This window comes from Alternaria ventricosa (genome assembly GCF_023758065.1).
Source record: "Alternaria ventricosa strain BMP 2768 chromosome Unknown scaffold_7, whole genome shotgun sequence".
Taxonomy (NCBI): domain Eukaryota; kingdom Fungi; phylum Ascomycota; class Dothideomycetes; order Pleosporales; family Pleosporaceae; genus Alternaria; species Alternaria ventricosa.
The window spans coordinates 1346396-1367554 of NW_026055687.1; the positions used below are offsets into that span (position 1 = coordinate 1346396).

Consider the following 21159-nt stretch of genomic DNA (forward strand, 5'->3'; position numbering starts at 1 on the left):
TGTGGGGAACAAGGATCTTCGTGTCTTGCGGGGAAAGCGGTAGTTTATACACCGAGCAAGCCTTAGCTAACTTAGCTAATGGCTAGTCATCGAATGTGCCGAGGCGCGGAGGTAGAACTATGAACAGATTGGTCCGGAAGAATGATGAGGGCATGTGACGAGAGTCTCTCCGGAGCATCATGGCCAAGATCTTGGAACTCGGAGGCATGCCGAAGTCGTGTTGTGGTGGTGTATGTATATGTCGGTGTTGGGGGCTGGAAGTGGAAGATGGCTGTGGCATGACGTACGGCATTGGCAGCGGGAAGGCGCGTCCACGGGTGCCATGGAACGCGACAGCTCGCTACCTCGAGCCACGAAGTCTATCTCAACATCATCGATGCGGACTGCGCAATCCATTCAGCAATCATGCGATACGCATCTCGTCTGGTACACGATCGGACGGGTTTGTTGAGTTCCAGTGGCGTGTCAGAGCGTGGCGCGTAGGAGGTTTGCACAGAAAGACAACACCGGCGACGCGTCTGGTGGCGAGAAGTAGGTACTACAGTGTATCGAGGCTGCGCAATCATACATCCACGCTTCAGCGGGTAAGGCAGAGTTAAGAAGACAGATGGAGATGAGGCAACCCACGCATGTGATGCTGGCTGCGTTCGGCTGATGAAGTTCGCCAATCAGCGGGTCAGCACGACAGCCTCGTTGATCGCTGTGCAGCAGTGGTGGCAGTGCAGGAACGACCGCAGCAGCCATCTCCGGTTCGTCGAAACTACAGCTGACTGCAGCCTGGACCGGTCAAAATCAGCAAGATGCCGCCCCTCTCTGCGTCCCTCAGGCGACTGTTCCTGCATCGCGGCGTGAACACTATGCGAACATGGTAAGTCTCTATGGCTCTCAGGCTTAAAGCAGGGCGGCCCTTCGTCATCGCAAGGCTGAAGAAGAAAGTGATGATTCTGGTGGCTGACTTGCGTGATAGGCGTCCTCCATAGCTTCACCCGTCCCTTTGCGCTTCAATCAGCAACAACCGATGAGCAATGATCCAATATCATCTGATGCGGGGCGCGAAACGCCTCTTCCGCAATACGAAAAGACGCAATCCGTGCCATTCACCCTAAATCTCCAGGAAGACGCGCGCAACCCTGGCCAATTCCAGCTCGTCTTCAACCTTGGCCCGAAACAGCAGTCATCGATCGGAGTGCCTCTGAGCTGTGCACCAAATGTTGCTGCTTCTACAACCCCACGAGACGGCTTGAAGTCTAATGTAGAGAGCTCCGTCCCTCAAAAGACGAGTCCGCCAACTACGCCTCTCCATGACAGGCAAGGCTGGGCCGACCTAGACAATGTACCTCCTGAATTTCTGAAAAAGGTCGTACCAGAGTGGGATGCGTCGTTCTCGCGGAGCGACTCAACAGCTTCCATCCAGTCCAAACGGCTTACAGACATCAAAGCCAGGATCAAGAAGAAAGGGAAGGGCTACGTGGTCCGCTTGTTGAAAGGCTCAACCGATTCGAACGAGATTGCCGAAGTTGATTTGGGCCAGCATATTGCTACGAATCAGGAATCAGAGACTCCAGAGCTTGACTCAGCGACTTTGCCTGCGGAGTTGTATTCGCCCCCAACAACTATTGCATCAACTTCTGATAGCGTTCTGGGTCGCAATGATATCTTCGAGATCGGTACTTCCAGTACATCAGGCGTGCAACGACCACCGCAGTCTACGAGTTCCCCAAGGAGTCATCTGCCGCATCATAGTTTAGCCAGAACTTCGATTGCGGAGGACGGATTCAGTGATGCCGAGACTTTGATACCAGACATTCGCTCGATCCATGACCGTATGGATGAAGATCAGACTGATGTAGAGCCGTCATCTCAAGCCCCATCCATGTTTCCCACCCGATCAGCTTCGGTCTCCAGTATCGTCAAAACCCCAACTCGCGGTCTGTCACTTGTTGGACCTGTGAGAAAGCGTGTCGAGAAGCGGACGCGTCCCCGAGTGAAGAGTCGTGCAGCGACTTTAGACCTCAAGCGATCGGACGCTCACAAATCCGTCAAACGTCGCGTGGGACCGACGAACCTCACATCCGATAATCAAGTGGTAGAAGTTTTGGTGAACTCGACTAATCTACGCCAACGCATCCGTCCGGTGTCTCGACAGTCGGGTGGGATTGATCTAGCGGCTGATGAGTATGCCACCTGGTCGCAACCGATGCGACACACGAGCGCGGCGAAGCCACGGCATCTTCGTCATGCATCAGCAGACGATCTACATGTTCCTGTTAGACCCAAACATGGCTTACGGTTGAACACCGACGTACCTCAGACCAAGTCAGCTCATGTGTCGCCAGCGACGTGCCGCAGGAGATCGCCTAGGATACGGAAGCACGCATCATCCTCTTCTTCGTCAATAGATACCGAGGAGGCCAATGCACTGCTATCACCCCAGTCGCCAGGAGCGAGTCGCGCAGATGAGCTCCGTGAAGCGCTGAGAAGAGCTTTAGATCAAATTGAGTCAGGGAATGAGGATCTTGACAACAGATTCGAAAAGCCTGTAGTTCCCACCATTGTCGAACCATCCATTGACGATCATGTTGGCGAGATACCGCTACCTCCGGAAGCTGAAATACGGATGGCATCTCCTGGGGGTCGAAACACAACATTGAGGTACTGGGGTCTTGCATTGAGTGCAATTTCAGACAAAGCACATGAAGGTTTCCGATTGCTTCGTGATACATTCGGTACTGAACCGCCCGTGCCGCAGGGGCATGTTCGTGTGCGATGGAATTGCGTCAGTAATCCAGCATACGCTCTCTCTGGTCCCTGCTAACAAGATGTAGTCATGCGGTGAGCCATTGTATGACGACTTCATCGAACAGCGACCCAATGCTGCCCGCCTTCTAGAAGCTTATCTCAATCGCCCAAGAGCTCATACACCACATAGTCCTACCAGCCAAAGCAGTACGGCGTCATCGATGGCCTCCATCTTTGACACGTCTAGCAGAGCATCTACATTGACCACGCCGTCGTCGACATATGGCGGGTCTAACTCTTGGGCCAGAGGTAGCGACCCTTCCAAGTATAGCCCATCTCGTACCGTCGCCAGCAACCCCTTCAGTGTCCGTATGCCGTCCTTCATCCAAGAATCCTGGCTCCTGACCTGTGCGAACGAGGGCCGCCTGACACCAAAGATCGTCCATCTCGATGTCAACGAAGGGCGCGTAAGGAGCGATAAAGACCTTGCGCTCGCCCTGCGAGAGCACTACGACCAGCTCAACCGCCGTTGGTTCAACTGGGCTCGTCTTCGCGGGCTGACGACCATCGAGTTTGTTCAATTCGAAGTCCATCGCAATCGCTTCGCTGATATCCGTGCGACACCGTCCATGCCGCCCAAGTCGGCTGCCTCTTCAGCGTCGACCAGCGAACCAGAGAAGTCTGCAGCGCCGTCTCAGCATCCGTACACCTTTGAGCCCAACGACCTCCTGCCGCCTGTTGGTAGCACATATCTTCTCCATTTGTTCAAGCATCCGCAGGACTATGAGGGCGAGCTGATTACGTATCTTCGCAGTCCGAAACGGCGACAGCGGTTGGAGTTCGGTATGGGCTGGGGCGTTCATCTCGTGGAGGGATTTCTTGCGCAGCGCGTGTGGGCAGTTACGATGGGCATTTGCGGCTTGGGTAGTGCGGTGTTCGCGATTCTGTGGACGATTAGGAATGGCGATATCCAGGGTGCTTTCGGAGTCGCTCAGTGGGTGTTGGGTGTTGCGGTATTGTTGGTTGGTGGTATGCAAGCGTGGTTGGAGTAGCCGCTTACGTATACTTTTCACTCAACGCGTGCCATACCACAACAAGCTGTACAGGATGCAAGAAGAGCGCAATCAGCACAACCACAAGGCATGGAGGGCCGTAGAGTCTACACCGACGTCGTGGGTTGTTGATACCCACCCTTCATCGCTGTTGTATTCCCAGAAAGAGAAAGTTGCCCAGACCTTTAGCAAAAAAACAAGCCGATGTAGACATGATCTGGGACGTCTACACAAGCAAAAACGATGGCTTCTCAACGATTCGAACGTTGATTTACACAAGTGGGGCGCGCAGCGATGGCACATTTAAGCAGGTCTTTCAATACACATACTTATACAAACGACCTCTACGGAGAACCTTGTCGTTCTGTGTCGTCATACCATTAGACCAAGAAGCCTGGTATGTTTTGATGAAGAGAGAACCGGCTTCATAACACATATAGAACTATTAGAGTTGTTGTGGAAAACTGAAGACAACATGGTAAAAAAAAAGCACTGTCCTTCACCTCAAACATGCCGCCAACAAAAATCACAATTGGAGCGGCACACCCGCGCAAACGCACTTGCACTTCACCTTACCTTACGTACGTACTTAAAGCCAGCAAAAAAGATGATATACTTGGTCTCTGCTAGGGTCGAACTAGCGTTTATCACATACACACTGTGGAATCACGCCTATCGACAGCCCCACGGCCCGACAGAGGTGCCAGAACAAACTGACACCCGCATGGAACCACAGGAGATTGTAAGTGATCGTCTTACCACTGGACTAAGCGACCTGAGTTGGGTTGTTTTTATGAAAGAAGAAGGGTCTACGCGGTATATATGGACAGTGAGGGTGACATCACCTCCCAGCTGAAGCGAGAGCAGTACGATAAGTGAGCGGGGAGGTACTTGTGCTTCTGCAGTAGCAGGGAGATCGTGATGATGGTGCCAGGAGCTGTACGCGGAGCTGTTATGCTGGCTGCCCATTGCAGTGTTTTGGTGTTCTGAGATTGATTTGAGATATGCGTGACATCATCACCTCGGGAACAACGAGACAATGGAGCCCCCAAGAGTTCGTTGAAGGGCGCTACATCAACAGATGGTTCAGAATAACCTAGCCTGACGTCCGTATGAAGTTCTGCTGAGGAAATTTGGCATATGGAACGTGGAGGCAAAGCAGTCCTCACAGCAATTAAAACATGAAAGAACGAGTGGAAAGACGCCAAACAGCTTCAGACTGAGTGACAGTATGAGATGGAACGAGAGACACGCACCGTGGTAGGCAAGACGGCAGGACAGATCCGTCACACCAACCTGCTGTGGATGTTCATCACGAGCTACGTTTGAGACATAGAGAAGAAGAAACAGCCTCAGGCCCACACCATATACAACGACAGCCTAAAAGGCAGAACGGATAAAGACAAAGGTAAAAAGATGTTAAAGTCGACGGCGCCGCGCCTGAGATGCAGTTGCACCGCCAGCCGTCCAAGAAGCGCCGCCCCCGAATACCCGACTTGATTAATATCGACGACGATGTCGTCAAACACGCCTGCCTCGATCTAGGCGCATCTCCGCTCACTACCATTGGGGGCAATATTGGCCGTTTCACGTCTGAAACCAGGCTGCACACGCGAAGTTCGGTGGTGGGCCCCAAGGATCGGTTGCGCTGTCAGGGGTGCATAACGGTTGCGCGCGCGACGTTGACGAGTCGACAACATCGGTGTGGATATTGTGCAGGATTGAAGGAAGCTTGGTGTTGCGTGCGATGACTCTGGTCGGTCGGGGGTGTTTTGGAGATGTGATGACATGGTGAGGTCACGGCAGCTGGGTTCGGCAACCGGACCGTCTTACTGACGTACCTTTCAAGCCCGCCATCGAGGGCATGAACATCAACCCTACCGTTCATCAACACCATATCTACCAACCCAGCACGATCGGATCTAGACGTCTGACAGGCGCCACAGAGTGCGGCGCTCTCGGCATCTCGTTTGACAGAAACAACTAAGCTCTTGGCAGCGTCTAGTATGCAAGGGCGCACCCAGGAACACGCGGGATGCACGTTTCGCGCGGCCCCGCTGCACGTTATCGCTCGAACCCGAAACCACAACAACGCCGACCGGAACGATTCATGACGATGAACACGCTGCGTACGATGCATACCGGAGACCGAGAACTGGATTGTGGCAGGGCGCAGTGATTCTGGAACTGGTCCGGAGCCGTGGGATGGCTCTTGGCTGCAGACAGGAAACGGCCTGCGCATCCTGACAATGTCGCTTGTCTCTCCGCAACAGGAAACATGGCGATTCAAACAACGCGGGATGCATATTCCTGCGCGCCCGGCATGAACCCACCATTCTGGGCTCTCATTTTGCGAGTCGCCCAGGATGTGGGTCAATGGATGCCGAGCATTTGTAGGAGCAGAGACTGAACTGAATAAATAGGGCACCTGGTACCTCACTCCAAGCACCATCGCTACAGCTTCAATCTTCGGTTCTATACCAGTCCCTTCTTTTCAACTCACATTCGTTCATCAAGTCCTTCACTGCGTGAAGCCGGCAGACACTCTTTCAACAACTTCCAAACTTTCGTCTCTATCGAACCTACCAACTCCATTCTTTCGAAGAACCCCATCTACATCAGTCAACATGTACAAGACCGTTACCTCCCTCAGCGCCATCGCGGCTCTCGCTGCCACCGCCACTGCCCACGGCATTGTCAACGGCGTCACCATCGACGGTGTCTTCCAGCAGGGCTTCAGCCTCGACTACTACTACGCTAAGCAGAACAACGGTCAGGTGCCAGAGCACATTGGCTGGTACGCCGAGAACCTCGACAACGGCTTCGTCGAGCCCAACTCCTTCGGCGATGCCGACATCATCTGCCACAAGGCTGCCAGCCCCGAGGGCAGCTCCGACAGCATGGCCAAGGTCGCCGCCGGTGGCACCGTTGAGTTCCACTGGAGCACCTGGCCCGAGAGCCACGTCGGTCCCGTCATCACCTACGTCGCTCCCTACACTGGCGACGTTACCGCCGTCAAGAAGGAGGACCTCAAGTGGACCAAGATTGACGGTGCTGGCTACGAGAACGGCGAGTGGGCTGCCATCAAGATGATCGGCCAGAACAACACCTGGCCCGTTACTGTCCCCGAGAGCCTTGCCGCGGGCAAGTACGTCTTCCGCCACGAGATCATTGCCCTCCATGGCGGTGGTGACGCCAACGGCGCCCAGGCCTACCCTCAATGTAAGAAAACCCCGCCAGTCACATGAAGAACCAATCACTAATTGAATCTCCAGGCTTGAACATCGAGGTCACTGGCTCCGGAACCGAGATCCCAGAGGGCGTCATCGGCACTGAGCTCTACACCGCCACCGACCCCGGTATCCTCTTCAGCCCCTACGGCGCCAACATCGACTACACCGTCCCCGGCCCTCCTCTCTTCGGCTCCGGCGGCTCTGGTTCCGCTCCCAGCAACGGCACCACTCCCACTAAGCCCAGCACTCCTTCCGCTGCCCCCAGCGCCAGCGGCACTCCCTCCACTCCCAGCGCCAGCCCTTCGTCCAGCCCCGTCGCTACCCCCGAGGCCGAGCCTTCCACTGTTCCTTCCGCTACTCCTTCCGCTGCTCCTTCCACCGGCGGTGACGCCCTCCCCGAGAGCTTCACCATCGACACCTTCATCACCTGGTTGGAGGGTAAGGCCAGCGGCTCTGCTTCCAAGGCTCGCCGCCACGCTCGCTCTTTCTTGTAAGCGTCGAGGAAATACGCTGGGGATGATATGATTTGATGGATACCCTTCTTCTGAGAGAGACTACCTTTTGATGGTTCGTTCGTTGGATACGACGACTGTTTCGCTTCTTTGTGTATATACACCCGTTTCTTGTAGCATAGCGCTTTGGTTATTTAACCGATGTTTACATTTCTATTCATCTACTTGAGAATTTGTGATGTCCGTTGACCTTGTGCTTGCCCATTCAAATTGGAGGACACCTCCATCTCCGCACCCTCCTCCTGCAAGCCCCCCAACCACATGAGAGACTGGCTGCCGAGAAGGTTCACAGCGTCAGAGTGCATGCACTCAGCAGTCCCTGTGTACTCTTGTATTCCTGCTCGTATCCGCGGATCTTGCCAACTTCGACGACAACCTCTCCAAATGCTCCAAACTGTAGGTGTATCTTCTGAGCTTCGCGCTCGAGCTTAGTGTCTTCTTACAAGGGCACTTGATGTGTGAATTCGTTGGATGGTAAGTCGAGAACGGTTGTCTGCGTCTCTGTTTCGCGGGGTGGTAGGATCGGTTGGCAGCGTGCCCAAGGAACGAGTTCGGCTCACTGCCTACTTGCGGAGAGAACCGCGACAGCAGTGGAAGGAGTATGCTGGCAGCACATTAGCCTGGTATTCAGAAGCAGCGTGCGGAGGCGGGGAGCGAGCCGATGGCTGTGGCGTGCTCGGTGGTGACCTGGATAATCGGGCTCTCGCACTGCGGCGGAGTCCACGTGTAGCTTCTCATTGATCAGTGAGCGATGTAAGGACTACGATGGCTTTTTGATTGTGGTCGCCGTGGCGGTGAGCTCGTTCTCTAGATGTAGATGTAAGTCACAATTGTCCTGCCGTCCTTTGTCTGGCTGCGCTGGTCGCGTTGGACTTCCCGCCAGGAGAGACTGAGCATAACGAGCTGCAGGCGCAGAAGCTGACTGGATAGTGGTATCTGGTTCACACGGTGTGTGTCGCGGGGCTCAAGGGAAGCGTGGAGAGTGCTGAGAGTCGCAACATAAACGCAAAAAGAGCAGCATGTCGACCGTGAGAGCGCACTGCCTGGGCGTAGTGACATGCTGGTACAGCATAGCAAAGAGGGACTCATAAGGAGAATGACATGGGAGATAGCACCGTCACAGCTTCAAGAAGCCAGATTAGCGAGGACATATCATCATGGGCATAGCATCACATCCGAGATAGATTCAGGTCAAATCAAGTCAAGTCAAGTCAACATAAGCGAAATCAAGGCACACTGAAGTCACAACAATAACAAATTCGAAAGTCACAGTCACAAAAGCCTTCCTCAAGGCAGTGCATGAAGCACTGCACTCAATGAGAGCCCACACTCTACCCCATCGCTGCGAAATGCGAAGAGGATTCGGTCTTAGCTCTTGCGAGCTAAGTTGGGAATCGCCGTATGCGAAGGCGGAGGAAGCCTTACCGAGTCTGTTGAGAAGTTAGCAGGTTTTCTTGGGAAAGTGTGGAAAGGGAAAGCAAAAGTAGATCTGTGGCGCCGTGTTAGCAGATGTCTTGGGAAGGTGCAGAAAGAAGAAAGCAAAAGCAGAAAGCAGAAAGCAAAACAGAAAGCAGAAAGCAACTATCTAAAGAGGCCCGGCGAAGGAAGGTGAGTTGGTGGTTTGGGCAGGGGGAAACGCTGTTTATATAGTGGGAGGAGAGGCCGCCAAGAGCCTGAAAGCACGGAGCTTCTTAGTCATGCTGTCGGGGTCGTGCCCAGGTGCTGTCGGGGGAACACCGGGAGATTAAAGTCGTGGTGAGGGTGACTTTTGCAACGGGAAGGAGCGGGGGAGTGATGTGGTTGGCTGGGAGCGGACGGGGAAGGTGCGTGTTGACGGGTCAGTGCGGCAGCATTTTTGATATGACGTACGAGCAGAGATACGGCAGGCTACAGGAGGACTTGATGATGGCATTGATTGCAAAGACGGCATGTTATACTGTGAGATATCCGCGAAACGATTCTGATATACATGTCATGTTCTAAAATTGGCGATTTTTCCGCTCCGCAGCACCTCCTTCAGGCGGTGCCAGGCGCTCCAAGTGCCTCCAAGCCAGCAGCTCTACCCACTTCTTGATGATCAGCTCCCAATTCTCCTTGAGCTCGTTGAAGGGCTTGTAGTTATTCAGTGCAGCAGCCAGCACCGCGCCCTCATGCTCCAAATCAATACCGTGCCGAGTGAGTTCGTTCCCGTAGTTCAACTGCGCGTACTCGTGAAGTAGTCTATCAAGAAGGGCATTGAGGTCTTCTTCAAGCTCATACGGGGTAGTCATCAGCTTGATCGCGTCTTTGATTTGAGCGAGGAACCCGCAGACGAAGGGGTTGCAGGCGAAGCTGGCTACGAGCGTGTTTGCGGCACGCGCAGTGTAGTGTCCAGCGACGCCGCCGAGGGCTACGGGGTCCAGGAGCTGGTCCTCGAACATAGTGTAGACGTGTTGTAAAATGACCTCAGCCTCCCCGCCTACGAACGCGATCAGGTTGTTCATGACCTCCGGCTGCTCGCGGATCTTGTCGATGCGCTCCTTGTCGTAAAACTGGTTGTCTAGACGGAGGTCTTGTGCGAGAGGTATAGGCTGCTCGAAGCCGACAATGCGGCGGCATGACGGGTGTGGGCACCGTACGAATTGGTCGTTGACGGCGTGGAAAGTCTTGGTGAGGCAGTCGCGGCAGTGGAAGTCGTCGCTCTTGTGGCAAGACAAGTCGTAAAGTGGGACGGTAGTCGAATCGCAGGATGCGCAGTTGTCGCCTGTGATACCCATGAGCTGGGGGGCTTGGGTGGAGGGAGTGGCCATTGTGTTGCGGATTTTGTGTTGCGGGTTCGACGTGTTGGGCTCGGAGTGTTGCGTCCGCGTCAGGATAGCAATGTTGGTTAAGTTCGGACTCGAGTGGATTTCTGAACCATCACAGGGAGGAAATAGGCGTTAATATATAGATCCACCTACATTGCTTCGACCCAGTGTCAAACTCGGCGTTGACAATGCGACAATGGATGTGACGGCCATTATGCAATCTTCACGACGTCTTTATGGACTGAGACCGGAGCCCAGCTTACGACGAGAGAGCGTTAGGACAAGATTGTCTAGAGAACATTGTGTGGAAAATGACAAGAAGAAGCAACGGCGTCGCTGCGCACAGAGGCTCTGGTAGAGCTGCTGGCTGTTCTGGTCATCTGATATTGGAGACGGAAACATGAGATCCGCAGGTGCGAAAGCCGAGGAAACCAAAAATCGGAACAAGTTGATGGACAAGAATTATTGACGAAGAAGACAAGGCGTTGTGTAGAGAGATGGAGTTGAGAATATGAGCCAGATGACATGGCAGGAGTTGCGCGAAGCTACAGAAAGTCTTCCCTAGACCATAGAAGCCACTAGCCATTGACACCGTAGTTTGCGAGATCATTATAGATGTAGAAGTTCAGGTGGAATACTTGGCGTACGATGGCCGGATGACGCTGTGCGCGACGTGCGGAGAGCGATCACGTGGTTGATGAACCCTCTGTCGCATAGAATGAAGTTCTACAAGATGCAACTGCGTGATTAGAGATGCCTGCCAGAACGCGCGCTCCTTTCGGAGAGATGTGCGATGCGCATGAAGGTCTGATGTTGGCAGCGAATTCCGCGGCTCCTCAGACCCCTGACATGGCAGCCGCGCTAAGATAGGACGAGATAAGTGCGTGACGCCATCGACCTCGGTGTCCGGCATAGCTCCGCGCAGCTGTCTCTTATCTCAACTTCCATCTTGCATGCCTCTGGCCAGGTGTGAAAGAATCCGCTTGTTTGTATATGCAGCTCCCGGCGAGCAATGAGAAGCCAGCGACAATGGCCGACGAAAGCACCCCGCTGATCCAGCGCGTCGATGTCCGACCCCATCGTGACCGATACCCACACCATCGCCTTCGATTTGTATGCACGACTTTGCTGAGCGCGACGATAATCGCCGGAGGACTTGCTGCCGTCTTCCTTTTCGCCTTTGCGCCACCCTCTCAAGACGAAGTAGCCCCTGCATCACGAATCTCGGCATCTTCCTTATCGACCTCACAAATACCCGACGGATGGGCGCGCAAGACGGCCCTGGACTTTGAAGGCCTCAAGGCGGCGCTCTTGGAAACACCCAGTGCTGAAAAGGCAGAAGAATGGAGCAGGTACTACACCAGCGGACCGCACCTCGCTGGCAAGAACCTTAGCCAGGCTCTATGGACCAGAGAAAGATGGCAGGAATGGGGAGTCGAAAGCACCATTGTCGACTACGACGTCTACATCAACTACCCCAAGGGCCATCGATTGGTACTCATGGAGAAGATTGGCGACAAGGAAGACGCGGCTGACAGCACGACAAAGCAAGAGTGGAAGGTCAAATACGAAGCGCGACTGGAAGAAGACGTCTTGGACGAGGATAAGTCAAGCCAGCTCGCAGATCGCGTGCCAACCTTCCACGGATACAGCGCCTCTGGCAACGTGACGGCGCCTTACGTCTTCGTCAACTACGGAACATATCGAGATTTTGAGGAGCTCCAGGCGGCCAACGTCAGTTTGGAAGGCAAGATCGCATTGGCCAAGTACGGAGGCGTCTTCCGCGGTCTCAAGGTCAAGCGCGCGCAAGAGCTAGGCATGGTTGGTGTTGCGATGTACACCGACCCTGGCGATGATGGAGAGGTCACCGAAAAGAACGGCGTTGCGACATATCCCGACGGACCGGCCAGAGAACCCAGCAGCGTCCAGCGAGGAAGCGTTCAGTTCTTGAGTAAGTGATTACCCATCATTCTGTCGTGCCATGCTAACAATCTACAGGCTTTGCGCCAGGTGACCCTACCACTCCAGGCTATCCCTCGAAACCTGGCTGCCCTCGCCAGCCCGTTGACCACGCGATGCCACACATCCCATCTCTTCCCATCTCCTACCTCGACGCGCTTCCCCTCCTCAAAGCCCTCAATGGCCACGGTCCGAAAGCCTCATCCTTCAACGAGCACTGGCACGGCGGCGGTTTGGACTACAAGGGCGTGGAATACAACATTGGGCCTTCGCCAGATGACCTTGTGCTCAACCTAGTCAATGAGCAGGAGTACGTTACGACGCCCTTGTGGAATGTCATTGGAATCATCAACGGCACCATTCCCGATGAAGTCGTTGTTCTCGGTAACCACCGTGATGCATGGATTGCTGGAGGCGCAGGAGACCCCAACAGCGGCAGCGCAGCGCTCAACGAGGTCATCAGAAGCTTTGGAGCTGCCATGGAGGCTGGCTGGAAGCCAATGAGGACAATCGTCTTCGCCAGCTGGGACGGAGAAGAGTATGGCTTAGTTGGCAGCACCGAGTGGGTTGAGGAATACCTGCCTTGGCTCTCTGGCTCGACCGTCGCGTACCTGAATGTCGACGTCGCCACAGCAGGCCCGAACTTCAAGCTCTCGGCGGCGCCCTTGATGAGCAGTGTGGTGGAGGAAGTCGGTAAGTTTACTGTTATACCCTGTCACTCAGCGTCAGCTAACATCTACCAGCTCGTATGGTCATGTCTCCGAACCAGACTGTCGCTGGCCAATCTGTCTACGATGTTTGGGACAAGCGCATTGAGACGATGGGCTCTGGCAGCGACTTCACCGCCTTCCAGGATTTCGCCGGCATTCCATGCATTGACATGGGCTTCGGCTTTGATGCCAAGTCAGCAGTCTACCACTATCACAGCAACTACGATTCCTTCGACTGGATGAAGAAGTACGGCGACCCGACCTTCGAATACCATGCCACTATCGCCAAGATGTGGGCGCTCGTAGCAGCTAAGCTCGTCGAGACACCCATCCTCCAGCTGAATGCCACAGACTACGCGGTCGGCCTTCAGACCTATGTGGACGCCGTCAAACGAAAGGCCTTCGACGCCGGCCCCCCAAACAAAGGCTCCAGCGAAGTCTTCCAACCTCTCGATGAAGCCGTCTCCCACTTCCTCTTCGCGTCCATCCTCCACGACGCCACCGCCGCTGATCTCGCAGCGCAATACGAAAACATCGGCGACATTCCCTGGTGGCAGCCCTGGAAGAAGGTGCAACTATACCTCGCCATCCGCGGCATCAACACAAAGTACAAGTACCTGGAGAGGAAGTTCCTGTTCCCGGACGGTCTTGATGGCCGAAGCTGGTTCAAGCACGTCGTCTTCGCACCTGGGAAGTGGACGGGCTATTCTGGTGCCACGTTCCCCGGTATCGTCGAGGCGATTGAAGATGAGAGTGAAGAGGGGGTTGTAAGGTGGGTTGGCATTGTCAGTAGGGCTATTGGTAGTGCTGCGGACTGGTTGGAGGAGTAGGAGTTGGATCGGACATCCACTTTATACCCGTTGTAAGTAGGAGTACGAGGATGCCAGGACCCTACATGCCGCTCGTCATGTTGTGATACGAGCGCCGTGATACCTTGTGAGGCTTACATATGGTTTGGGGGTGGGTAGCTGGAAAGTGCATAGTATATTCAACGGCATACACATCACTGGCACAGAGGAGATCAAGACGGCATAATATGGCGAGGAGGACACGATCTATTCAGATTTTGCAAATCGTATGGCCTAGGGCCCAAAGTTTCCGCCCGAGGTCATCTTGTCCCCGAAGGGCAGCCAGCCGGCGAGGGTGCGAGGAGGGGGGCCAGGCGGCTCTATGCTTCTGTTTACATGTTAGCAGTGTTCCAATTAGGTATAGTGTGAGTGTTGTTGATGGAGGAGAGTAGATATGAAGACACTCTGCTGATACAGCTCCAAATGCTCAACTACCAAAACAAGTGAAAGGAATATAACTTACGCTGGAAGTGGGCCTCGCGCGCGAGGGTCACCTCGTAGGCGGGGAGGAAGACGGCCAGCGCGCGCCGGCAGAGGCGGATGGTGCGCCGAAGCGCCAGGTCTTCGTCGACACTCCACGTGCCGCACTGCACGTGCCGGCGGCGGGCGGCATGGGCGAACCTGAGCTGGAACTCCTATTAATACTGTATCCTTCTGGGTATAACATTGTATCGTAGAAAGGAGCTGTGGATGTGTTGTAGCAGGTAGATACTTACTTCGCGGCGAGCGAGGTGGATGCCCTCGGCGAGCTCGGAGGAGGAGACGGGCATGTTGGTGGTGATGATTTGGTATGATGTCTACGTATATATATGTTAGCTACATGTAACCAAATACTGTGAATTGGAGCTGAAATATAAGGTTCAGAAGAATACGTACGTGTGTGAGGTGGTGGATGGGTTAAGGAACAGAAGTCAGCCAGAGACGCGGATTTGTACCTACCTACCTTGCTCCCCCTCCTCACACTCACACATACGCTTTGGGAAGCGGAGCGGGGGAGGACATTTCACCGTGAGAAACGGGAAATTGCACGTCGCGCGGCGAGGAAACAGTGATGGTGCAAGTTTTCTCTTCCTTTGGATTTTCATCCTTGGTGCGTTCAGTGCCATTTCAGCAGGCTCACCTTCACCTTTGCGGCACATGAGCATTGAGGGAGTTTAAAATAGTTGCAATCTTGATATCTACGCAAAAAGAACCAGTAGATACTCTAGTCTGTGGCATATATTGCAAATTTCATGCTGCGACCAAGTCCTTCACACAAGCCATCTACCGAATACACCCCAATTGAACCCCCTCACAAGCTTCAACTCCAGCTCCACGTCGTCCTCGCGCTCGATCATACGCTCAACAAACCCCCAGTAGAACCGAAATGTAAGCTGCTACTAGCCATGCCAAGACCATGAAGAGGCTCAAGACACTAGTTGTAGCGCTCGCCTCAGCTACCCATCTATGCTCTCGGTGAGTGTAAGAAGAGCACGAGGATAGAAGAGGGATCTTGATCTTGCGACACGGCCTGCCATTGTTCTTATAGAAGAAGTACGATGGACCGTTATGGTGCCGCTGAGAAATTGGACTACGGTGGCAAGCCATGAGATCTGTTCAATGTGAGTAAAGGGTAACTGCAATGACGACGTCGAATGAAGATATGACTTACCTGGCAGGTTAGCTATGACAAAGTTGATATGTAGCCACTAGTTTAAACATGACCGAGATGGGATTCACTCTGCCATGCCTTACAACAAAGGGCACCTGATGCCACTGTCAAGAACGCCATGTAACTTGCCATAGCAAGTACGGAAGAAACATGGCGGAGGCTGTCAAGTGACACCAGGTATTCTTCGGCATGTGGGTGTCTAGCAGCGCCATGGGGAGGGCAGAAGCTACTTGCCCGTGCCGAGATGATGTGCAAGTACCAGCTTGTGAGGGCTGTACTTCTACGCGTGCCGAAATGCTGGATGGCTGATGTGTGTCCTGATCCTTCTCTTTTTGCCTTGTGTGCGCGAGCCGGCGTGACTGAGGTTGCGTTCGAGGAGGACAATGCGGAGGAGTTGCGCGCGTTGGTATGGGGAGGTGCCGTCGTCGTAGGCGTGGAGAGACTGCTTGACATACATCTGATTAGCTTGGTTCGATGAAATGTTCGTTTGGAGTGGATGGAGCAGAGAGGCATCAGAGTGGGGACGTAGTTTCTTCAGTGCGTAGTCTCAGTCGACCAGATACTCTTGTGGTCCCCGCTAACTCATCATTTGCCAATTGGGAAGAGCACAGGATGTAGACGTACCTTAGTTGAATCAACCGCGACATCCGGTATAACCAGCGTGTTGACGATGGCGTCCTTTCTCTAGTCGCTATCTCAGATGTCAGTGAAGCTCAACAACGGAGAGAAGCAGGAAGATGGGGAGATGTCTCGTCAGAAACGCAAACCAACGATCAGCACCCTCATGTTGAGAAGCGACCTTTGAACGATTCGGGAGTTGGATGGATGATCATCTTGCGAGAAAGTAGGGAGTGGACACGCGCTTACGTGCCTGATCTGATCATTCAAGAAGCAGAAGTCGCTGAAGTTGTCAGCTGAGCGGATCGTGTCAACTCACTGCGGTTCTGTGTAGCGGTTAGCGAATGCGCATCGAGTAAAGGAAGAGCGTGTGTGGAAAGGATCGGGGAACGTCAGCTGGAATGAGTACGATGTTGTCATCAATGGACTCAGACGATATCGGTGGTATCATCATGGTATGGCCAGAGGTTCGGGAGGGATTGACTTACCTTTGTGGTTTCGTGTGTCAACAAAACGAGCGGGTATAGCTGCTGTCTTCGTTCGTCTAGGTTCAGAAAAAAATCAGCGAAATCCAGGAAATAGACATGAAGGATGGTGATAAAGGGTGTCGGCGGATCAAGAGATTAGCATAAAAGGATGAATGTATCGTCGTACTAGCTGCTAAGGAACTCAAGGGTTTTACGCCGAATTCCGTTGCAACGTTCCTCAACGGCAGTGGTTCGAGAAGCTGAACCACTGCTCGGGTTGTTTTCATGGTAGCAGTGGGTAAGGGTAGTGAGTTGGCACTTACCGGCAGGAGGCGCAACATTCGTGTGGGCACTGCTCTTGTCGACCCGACACCCAGGCGAAGGACGTAGGATTGGCCGAGATGGACCACTGCATCTCGTGTGGACGGGGAAGTGACGGGCGCCATGTCTAGATACCACGGAAGGTCAGCGTATATCGAGGAGTAGGAACGAAACGCGTGGAGAAAGAAGCCGGCGTATCAAAGAAGATTAGTTCTGTCTCTTTGGAAAGCTGCTGGAGAGCTCAAGGTTGTTAGGCCGAGCTCCGTTGCAGCGTTCCTCGACGGATCAAAGAGAAGCGTGTTCTTTGAAACTAATCGGGTTGATATCATTGCAGGGGAGGTTGAGGGCAGTGAAGATATAGAACTTACTGATACGAAATATGGAACAGGTGACAACCGATCCTGTCGACGCGAGTTGTCGCAAGGTCAGAGAAGGGTCGAGAGAGCGCAACGTTGCTGCTGCCAGCAATGCGAAAGTAAAGTATTCGGTCTGACAAGACGAATGCAACGGTAGTCTATCCTCTGGAACGACATGCTGAAAGCGGAGGACTGCGAAGAGATGACGAAGGTCAGTTAGCGAATGCCAAAAAATCTGAGGTAGAGTTGAATGGAATGAGCAATGTAATGGTTCAGACTGATCTGGAATCTTCAACATGTCCCCATCCGGAGAAGCTAGAGAGGCTGCTGAAAGCGACCATCACCTAGCGACCAGATTATATAGGAGGGGCAGGATTGCGGATGTGCAGAGGTATAATCATAAGAGTGTGACGAGCGAGCAGCGGAGGAGAACTTACCAATCCGAATGCGCACAAGGCACTTGTGTTCTCCAATGTTTGAAAGCGGAGAAGATGGTAGTCTGAGCGGTAGTGCGATGCGACAGCCTTGCGTAGCTCGAGGTCGCCTCGAGTGACCTTGCAGAGAGGGTGTGTGACTAAAAAATAGCTGTCAGCATACGATCTTAAAAAGATTTCCGGCGCAATGCGTGGGTATGCTGTCCATCAGAAAGCTTGTTGTATCATCAACTGCGAACCAGCCACAGAGTAGCGGTTCTACATGTCTCAAAAAGTGTAGCGTCTGCCAACGGCAGGGATCATCATAGGCGGTGGGAGTGAGCAAGAAGAGGAGAGGACATACAGAGAGTGAGTACCCAAACGCCGGGAGGCAGAGTATCGATGTCAGAAGCTGCTGACTGGAGGTGACGCGCTGCTGGTGTGCGTCGCGGTCGAGTGACTGTTGTCGCTCCCATGTATGCGGGGTTTGACACTGCCATCTCAAAGGATAAGGGAGCTGTAGAAAAGAGTAATAAAGATAATGGTGATGTAGAATGGAGGGAAAGTAAGCAAGGGAGGAGTAGATCATGGGGTGCGAGTGTATTGTGGATAAAAAATGGTAAGTCGGTGGGTGAGGACAAATTTGATGGAGCTTGTTGACGTAGCGACGACAGCACTAAGGCCACGCGCGTTTGCCTGGAGGGAGATTGCAAATTGCGCGCCCCGAAAAGTGAAGGGGACCAGAGGAGACGCCCTAACGGTGCAAAAATCGACAGCATCATGTGCACTGCTAGCTTGATGAAGGTGAGCCTTGAAGGACTTAGACGCAAATTGAGATTACGCGTTGAGTACATGGCGAGCTTACGCATGCGTGTGCGCGCAATTGCGAGGTGACTTAGAGATTCTAGGTCGAGGGACCTCCACGTCGCTGGGCTGGACCTATTGTGACTCGACTGGGATTCGCATGCTGTATACCTAGACCATATTGAAAGCTTCTAGCACAATAGCAATTGATGTATCTCTCTGCTGAAGTTCTGATATCTATTGTTCGAATCTGTTGCTATTGACGTGTTGCGCGGGCTGCAGTATCTAGGTAGTATATCTTCTCCTCGTTGCTAGACTTGACTGAACTCCAGAACCACCAACTCCTCATACCGTAAGTTTTGAATCCCCGTTATCATTGAGATCGTGCTACACTGCATGAGTATCATGATAATTAAGGCTGACAATTGCGACAGTCTCAACAAAACCTCACCAACAACCTCAAGACCAACGCCACACCACCCAAACCATCACCATATCACAATGATGGACGGATCAGCCTCCTATTCGCTGTCCCGTATGTACTGGTCCTTGGGAGTCGCTGCGCGCGCGCGAGAGGCCGTTCCGGCCAACATGGCCTTGTCAAGGGTCGCGACAAACATTGCGTACCTCCACCACAAAAACTACTTGAGGAGAATGAACGAGGAGGAGAAGGAGGAGCAAGAGAGGGAGCAGGCTGCTCGCGCTGAGGCCGAGGAGGCCAGGCGTCTCCAAAACGTGAGTATTCCCATCTTTTTGTGCTTTTGGCTCGTCAATCCAAAGTTGCTACAATGCTGACTTTCTATTTCTAGTTTTGGAATCGTCTTCGTCCCGCCGCCCGCGACCGCGCCTTTCGCCGCGCTTTCCTCCGCGCAAAGTTGCAAGACCGCCGCCGTTAATTCGGCATACATGTTCTGAGGGATCTGGGTTTGGAGGATAGCGAGGGCGCTGGGGCGTTGGTGTAGATACACCACAATAAGACACGATTCTGCACTTTCTCCATCCAATTGACGTACCATGCTGGCGTGACTCAATCCATTGACGTGTTCTAGAGCTTCTGGCACGATGTGATTTGCGAGCTACTGATTACTCTGATACTACAAAAAGCCCGCCAAAAAGCCACTTGCTGACGACATGGTCGTTGCGGGGGGAGCCATATGATGTGAAGCAGCAATGTAACTCTCATGTCTCTTCCTCAAGTCACTGGCAAGCCAGATAACGCGATGAAAAGAAGTAAAGGGTATTCAAAAATTGAGTCTAGGACTGAACCCAAAGGCAGTCCCGGACCACAGATGGATGTAAGCTTCGGAAAAGTCCTCACTAGCTAGACATCGCGCAAGGCCGAGGCAGCGACTTGTTTGTTTCAAAAATTGGTGACGACAAAAGTAGTATTCTGGCGAAGGGAGATAGACGCGGCAGCACTTGATGGACCCAGAAGCGCACGGACGTTGATCTGAGTGCGGCAACCTGGGCGGCTCGATACGTCACTGTGAATTTCCACGGCCAATGTCCCAGATTGCTCCCGAAGATAAGCCATGGCGGGGGCCTTTCAGACTATAACAACCGAGCGTCAGATCACGTGAGCCCTGGGACGCCAAGCGACAGGCCAGTATATAAACCCCTCATCCCCCGTCCCTCCTGCTCTCGCACCAGGTAGCTTCAGCATCTTTTGCGAGTAGTCCGACCTGTTAAGGTTTGGCCCAGCTTCTCGCCTTGTGGCGGACTGCTTGCTCCACACATTTTTGGAACCAGTCGGTGGGTCACTGGGCTTGCTCAGCCCCACTGGCACAGTGTCGCCAGTATTACACTACTTCTGGCCGACGCGACCTTTTTCATTGAGTCTTCTCGCTTGCGAGTTGCTTGAGGAAGAAGTTCTTCCTTCGATTGCATGATATTAGTCACTGACCTTCTCTGATCTTTTGGCGTCAACTGCTGCTTTGTGAATGTAATAACACCAAGAACCACGAGTAATTGATTGGAATTGTGACATTCCAAGTTGGATGGAATGAGTAGATGACTTCGCGAAGCCTCGTACGTGTCGTGTTCCAAGGTTGACAGCACTTCGTGGTGTTGTTATGTTTACATCCAACGGTAACGTGTCCAGCACGCCGTGTCAACAGCTTTGAGCTCACTGTCAACTTCGCATTACTGGATGATTTGCGCAAGTGTTGACGCGTACCATTTCAATGTACTCAGGCCGTTACCGTTGCTGATGTCCTACGCAACACCCTGCGCATCCAACTGAGCCTCCAACAGATCGGCTGAACGACTTCTCGCCGCGACCGATCGATCATCTCAGAGATGAGTGCATTTTGGGGCTTGTGCATCCAATTTTGAGACGACTTTGGGATCGGTGGGCGCGAATATGCCAGCTTCGCATCCAGATGGCCTGGCTGGTCCAGAATCGCACGACCAAGGTAGCTACTTCGATTTCGACAGGATGGAATCTGGTGTACAGCTGCGTCAGAGCATGATAGAAGTATGAGTCTCGAACGTATTCTATGTGCGAATGTGCTCAGTATACCAGACCCTGGGGCAATGCGCTCGCGCCAGTCAGTCCGCGCTAAGGCCTCTACCGCGGTCATGGTCTTGTCTAAGGTGCCATCATGCTAGACTTACGACAATATCATCACAAGTCGCATTTCAGAGATAAGGAAGCCAAAATGTAGCTCATAGCGACTTCTATTATTCAC

The 21159-nt window shown here is 53.3% G+C and overlaps 4 protein-coding genes across 4 annotated transcripts; 3 read left to right on the plus strand and 1 right to left on the minus strand.

Moving 5' to 3' along the window:
- Positions 1-3110: 3110 nt before the first annotated feature.
- On the plus strand, positions 3111-3791 carry J4E93_005220 (uncharacterized protein; the record flags this gene model as incomplete). Its single annotated transcript, XM_049343142.1, has 1 exon — positions 3111-3791. The coding sequence occupies one exon, from the start codon at positions 3111-3113 to the stop codon at positions 3789-3791; it is 681 nt and encodes a 226-aa protein (XP_049200142.1).
- A 2366-nt stretch (positions 3792-6157) lies between these two features.
- Positions 6158-7039, plus strand: J4E93_005221 (uncharacterized protein; the record flags this gene model as incomplete). Its single annotated transcript, XM_049343143.1, has 2 exons — positions 6158-6163; positions 6428-7039. The coding sequence occupies 2 exons, from the start codon at positions 6158-6160 to the stop codon at positions 7037-7039; spliced, it is 618 nt and encodes a 205-aa protein (XP_049200143.1).
- A 2476-nt stretch (positions 7040-9515) lies between these two features.
- On the minus strand, positions 9516-10325 carry J4E93_005222 (uncharacterized protein; the record flags this gene model as incomplete). Its single annotated transcript, XM_049343144.1, has 1 exon — positions 9516-10325. One exon carries the CDS (start codon positions 10323-10325, stop codon positions 9516-9518), a length of 810 nt encoding a protein of 269 aa, XP_049200144.1.
- Positions 10326-11351: 1026 nt separating this feature from the next.
- On the plus strand, positions 11352-13821 carry J4E93_005223 (uncharacterized protein; the record flags this gene model as incomplete). Its single annotated transcript, XM_049343145.1, has 3 exons — positions 11352-12273; positions 12321-12974; positions 13025-13821. 3 exons carry the CDS (start codon positions 11352-11354, stop codon positions 13819-13821), a joined length of 2373 nt encoding a protein of 790 aa, XP_049200145.1.
- Between the last annotated feature and the right edge of the window lie 7338 nt (positions 13822-21159).